The 5,546-nt window shown below is 35.4% G+C and overlaps 2 protein-coding genes across 2 annotated transcripts; one reads left to right on the top strand and one right to left on the bottom strand.

Moving 5' to 3' along the window:
- Positions 1 to 632: 632 nt before the first annotated feature.
- Positions 633 to 2,533, bottom strand: LOC119644040. Its single transcript, XM_038043569.1, has 2 exons — positions 2,388 to 2,533; positions 633 to 1,017 (listed from the first exon to the last, which is right to left on the bottom strand). The coding sequence occupies exons 1-2, from the start codon at positions 2,399 to 2,401 to the stop codon at positions 633 to 635; spliced, it is 399 nt and encodes a 132-aa protein (XP_037899497.1). The 5' UTR covers positions 2,402 to 2,533.
- Positions 2,534 to 2,882: 349 nt separating this feature from the next.
- On the top strand, positions 2,883 to 5,245 carry LOC119644039 (rRNA-processing protein fyv7-like). Its single transcript, XM_038043568.1, has 2 exons — positions 2,883 to 3,077; positions 3,685 to 5,245. Exons 1-2 carry the CDS (start codon positions 2,946 to 2,948, stop codon positions 3,919 to 3,921), a joined length of 369 nt encoding a protein of 122 aa, XP_037899496.1. The 5' UTR covers positions 2,883 to 2,945; the 3' UTR covers positions 3,922 to 5,245.
- The last annotated feature ends 301 nt before the right edge of the window (positions 5,246 to 5,546 follow it).

A 5,546-nucleotide genomic window follows, 5' to 3' on the forward strand; every position in this document is an offset into this window, starting at 1 on the left:
AGTAAAGATAAAGATTACAACAAATCTCAGGCATGCTCTTGCGATGAGTGCATGGATGAATGCGAAGCAGGTAAGTCGTTGCTTGTTGCTTTCCTATTTGCAAAAATGAAGAAGACAACAACATGGATCGTACCCTTTTCACGCGTTCAAATCATTTCTGAAATATTCTCAATTATATGTAAAATGATATATCGTTCGACTTGCTACCTTTTTGTTTGCACCCAATATTTTTATTCAAGAGAAAGAATGAAAACGAAAAAAAAAAGTAAACTAAAAAATGATGATGTTTTTGATGTATTTGCTGCATTGGGTGCGATTCTTTGGCATTAATCTTAATAAATGAAATCCCAATCCATTCAATTTCAATATTTTCCATTTTAATTGTAGCAAAAAATAAAGCTTTACGGAAATTGCGCTACTTGATGCAAAAATACAGCGGTGAAAACTAAAAACTCATGGCAGTTGTAATGTATGTACACAAAACAATTCCAAAAATAGGCGCACGGTGGCCTATAATGGTCGATTAAGTCATGCTTCATAGAACCGACCAAACGATCCATACCCTGGTACTTTAAGTGGAAGTGGTGTGAATAACACGCGTACCCAATGCCCGGATAGTTATCATACGCGATTTATGAGATTAAAACAATCTTGCGATACTCAACAGAATAAAGTTGATGCTTACCGTCTTTCCAAGGCATGCGATCGCTGAGTTCGGGCATCGTTACAGCCTGATGATAATCGGATCTCTTGTGTTCGAGTCGACAGCGAAGGTACAACGAATGCGTTATAGGACGATAAATTGGATAACGTCGCAAATTACATAGCGTATCTGTAGCAAGTTTTTGGCTAAATTCCGTCTTATTATGAGTATTCTTCACTCGACAAGCGTATTCTGACGTACTTAATATTTTGTCAATATCTTTGTGGCTGGACGAAATAATAGCTATTATTGAAGATTTAGTGCGACCACCCATCAATTCTTGTGGTGTATGCGTCAACTTCATGGTATGGTACCTGCAAGACACGTATTTTAATCGTCTTGTATATGTGCGCTGTTTCGGGCGTTCCAAAGGGATGCAACGAAGGCAATTTATTTGCTTTATGAAAAATTCAGACCACTTAATGCGCGCGGGAACGTCTTCCTGTAGAATTGAAATTGTCCAAGAAATACGCTTTAATCGTTGTTTTGAAGTAGTAGCGTCTGTAGTAGCGACACTAATTAAGAGGATATTGGTTACAATTGTACAGTTTTTGCTTATGGGCAAACAGGCACAGGGAGCACTAATACCATGGTAGGCACGGAATGTGCCGAATTGGAATCCATATTGATTTTACAATTCTGATATTAGCCTAGAAGCTTTGGGTAATTACTTTAATAAAAGGAATTTCCATGGCGTCGTTCTTTCTTGAAAGTATGTAATGAAAAGTTTTACGGACTGCTATACTCGAATAACTGTACGAAAACATGTATTTCGAATTATAAGCACAACGTAAGATGCGGCTATTATACAAGAATTGGATCATAGTACATACCAAAGGCGACATTTCCAAACTAGTGAGAAAATGTAATGAACGTGCATACGATGCTCTCTTAAAAGCTAATTTGATTAGTTTTTAAAACTAAATTTAATTATTCACTTTTTTCTTTTTTTGGCTTTAACCTTGAGTTCTAGAATATAGGAATGCGATATATACTAAATTTATCATTTCCTAAGAATTTAAATTGTCCTGTCTAATGTGTATTGATATGAGAAAAACTGCATGTGAGCGCGATGACTGAGCATTCATTGAATTGGTCGCTGTTTTCCCACTAGTTTTGAAACGTCATCTTTAGTATGTACTGATACCTTTCCAGTGCTTGTATGATAGCTGAATCCTTCTTTGTGCTGTCATGAAAAATAAGTGTTTTAGTGTTTAGTCCGACGAATTCTAACACGTGTAATCCATCAAAGAAATGAACCAAAGCTCGTGACATTATGACAATATCGTAGTCAAAATCGTGATCCTAAAATCCATTTTTTTGATTTCACATCTTTCTTTTTTGAAATTTACATCATCGCCAGTGGATTTCGATTGATCACATTCCTTACCCACTATGATATGAGTATTGCCTGCACCAGTTTGACCATAAGCAAACACCGACCAGTTGTAATCAGCTAATATTGCCGCAATTAATGGCATACTGATGAGTAGACTTCTGGATGGAATTGATATTCTACGGAAGGACATGCTACGATCTTCTTGGACGGCAAATCTTTGATCGTTTCAGCGGAACATGGAAAGTTCTCACGTGCATTAAATGGTCCGAAATTTTAATAAAGCAAGTAAATTTGCCTTTGCTTTATCCTCTCAGGCTTACAAAACATTGTACTGCGCACACACACCTTCTTACGTCCATAAACCTATATATTTTGATCAGTTTTGTTGTGCGCTTGGTTAGCAGCTTAGTACGAAAGATTTATTTTGATCTAAATAATTTTATTATAAATAACATCATTAACTTTAATACTTGTATATTTTTCGCTTTACCAAACAGAATTGCGCTAATAAAATGTTATGAAAAAAAAAAAAAAAGAGGAAAAGATGTTGCCAGATTTTTTTTGGCGAGCCTTTTTTGTTATAATTCCATATTACCGTTCCATACCATATTCCAGTTATTTTCAGTCAATTATATATAATGGGTTTTCTTTGGACATATAAGCCGCAAATTTATTGACCTGGTCCATCTTAACTTAACATCCCAAATAAAAAGAAGAGGGAATTCTTCATTTCTCCAAATTAAACGAAGTGTACTTTTGCAAATGCTATTAATGCGCAGTGATTGATTGCAAAATTCAAGAGTGAACCGATAACTTAACGGAGAAGAATATCGGCACATTTTCTTTGTAAATATTATTGTGATTTATACGTGTCTTTACCTTAAAGTAAATTTAAAACATAAAATGGTTAACAATAAAAATTCAAGGGTAAAAGTGAAGCAAAAATCGCAGATGAAAACAAAATCCAAGCATATATCATATAAAAATCGTCTTGAAGATCACGCTCAGTTTAATATAGAACAACAAAACAAAAATGTAGGTATACATAGCTGTACCAAGGTATAAATCAGTAATTAAACAAATAATAATACAATACATTTTCCATATCCATAAATAAATATCCAGTGTCTAAGTTGCTTGTGAATAACTTGCTCTGTCTCTCTCTTGTTTTAAATAATCTGGTTGCACTGATTATTCCAAGGACTTTTAATTGTTTCCAAAGTGTTGGTAGGTTATTTTTTATATTTTGGCTAGATTGATCTGACACAAACCTTGTCCATTATGCAGTTAAAGCATTGAGAGTTTATCATTACGTTTTGGTACCATTCATTTGATTGTAGCAAATTATTTCATACTTTTCTGGTTGCACCGAGCTCTGCGGTGTTCGTGTTTCAGAAAAATTTCGCCTTTCAATCGATTTTTGTACACGATCGGGATCAGTCTATAATTTTCTGCAAATTGTACATTAAAAAACTTCATACATCTACAAGTAGTACAAGTAAGTGCAGACAATCAGATGTATGTAATTTTAGAAACTTGTTATTATTGATGTTACAAAAAATAATTGAAAAAAAAAAATCCGCATTATTATTTGAAACATTTGATAAATATTTAGTTTTTCATTTACCTTCTTTTCTTTTAGAGAAAATTTCAAAAAATAGAAGAACAAAAGGTGTTACGTTCCCAAAAGGCTTTAGAAATAGCGGAAGGACGAGCAAAAGAAAGAGCAGAAAAGGAACGAAGGATAGAGGCGTCTAAAAAGAAGCGCTTAGAAAGGACTAAAATCTTCAGCAAAAGGACGCGAAATGGCCAACCTCTGATGAAGGATCGTATGCAGTTGCTGTTAAAACAAATTCAAGAAATGAAAAATTATGGCTAAAACAATTTGAACAAACAAGGTTGCGAGAAACTTGAATACAGTTTTGTTTTAAGGTCTTTTCCGAAATAAATATTTATTTTATATTGTAAACGGTAAATTCATCACCTACTTCCTTAAGGTATTGCATTACTAACTACCCGTAATGATTGCTGGCGCACCAATAATTCATAAAATTTTCCTTTGGCAGATCAAAGGTTATAAATAGACAAGAACGTCCTTATGATATAATTTGGTACTACAAAATGGAACCGATATGAACTCATTTATTCATAATAAGGATGAGTAGGCAATCTCTGCCGATGTGTCTACCGGATATCATGGGTACTATCGTAGAAATTTGGTCTTAAACTTTTCTTTCACATCAGGTTAGCTTCTCGAAAACCGTCTAACGTAGTACACGGGCTTCATCCAAAATCAGTAAAACGATGATCACTATCATTTGTTCTATGTTTTGGTGTCAAGTTATTGTTCTTAAAAAAGTTTTTACTAAAATGATTGGGTCAGGTTTGACCACCAATTCAATCGGATCAGATTTAGCGAAGAATAACATATAAATTTCCCTTAATGTGTACTTATGGCCGTTAGTTTGCGCAATTAATAGTAAGTTGGAGTCAAATTGTACAGGAATATGATATGAGTATAGGCGATTCTGCATATAAGGTATTCCGAGTGAGTGAGTGGATCTTCACTCTATATTCTGCAACCAAATATCGTACATAAAGTGAAGGTAGGCTAATTCGGACGGAGCCTTTGATTTTGAATTATATTTGGTAAAGCTTGGCAACTACCAACCCTTGGGTAAAAATGCAGAAATAACTTCGCTAACGTTTTCGGGAAGAGTTTTGCAATATTTCACCGAAAATCACTTATCACATTTTATACCACCAGTTTATCTTCTCATATCCACTATCGAAGGGAGGGATGCACTACTTATCCCACAACGTTTGCGACACCCAAAAGCGAAGTTCAGCATGTCAACATCTGTGTACTGTATGTGCTAAGCGTTCAACTGACCATGAACATGACGAGATTGCCTTCCCACTTGAGAAAAACATTGGAAGTAGTTGCACAGGTTGGTATGGGAAATGGGCCAAATCCGTTGGAGGACACGCCCTCAGCACCACATAAACTAAGAACACCTCTGTTTTTCGAAAAGAATAAAAAAAATTGACTTTTGGCCCATTACTCATAGCCAATGTAGCCGACAAATCTGTGAAAGTGTGAACGTATTTTGCATGGGAGACGCTGCAGTACTTGTTCAAAAATGAGACAAATCGGCCGCGCCTACCCAATATAGTGTATCGCACTCAAATTCGTTTCTTAATGCCTTCCAAACGTGCAGGAGCAACCTTCAAACTCCCGTAACGGTTAGAAATTCTTGGCCAGTTTCAAATTCGGAACGCACCTAAGAATTTCCCTCTGTCCATGCGTCTGTGTGCTCAAATATATAATGTGTAGTATCTGCGCTAAATATTCTTCCGTTCGCAAAAATGAATAGATCGACTGCAAATCTACAAAACAATTTGAAAATGGTCCAAACAAAGAATAATATCGTAACACCTAAGTACGAGATTTCAGAATTCACCGTTGCGTAGATAGAACGGCGTTTATTGACCTACATTCTG

This window comes from Glossina fuscipes, unplaced genomic scaffold, assembly GCF_014805625.2.
Source record: "Glossina fuscipes isolate IAEA_lab_2018 unplaced genomic scaffold, Yale_Gfus_2 81190, whole genome shotgun sequence".
Lineage (NCBI taxonomy): Eukaryota > Metazoa > Arthropoda > Insecta > Diptera > Glossinidae > Glossina > Glossina fuscipes.

Bases quoted from the DNA above. Each gene is read 5' to 3' on its own strand.
- LOC119644039 (XM_038043568.1), top strand. From the start codon at position 2,946: ATGGTTAACAATAAAAATTCAAGGGTAAAAGTGAAGCAAAAATCGCAG. The intron at 3,078-3,684 runs GTAGGTATACAT...CTTTTCTTTTAG, and splicing joins TAGAACAACAAAACAAAAAT to AGAAAATTTCAAAAAATAGA.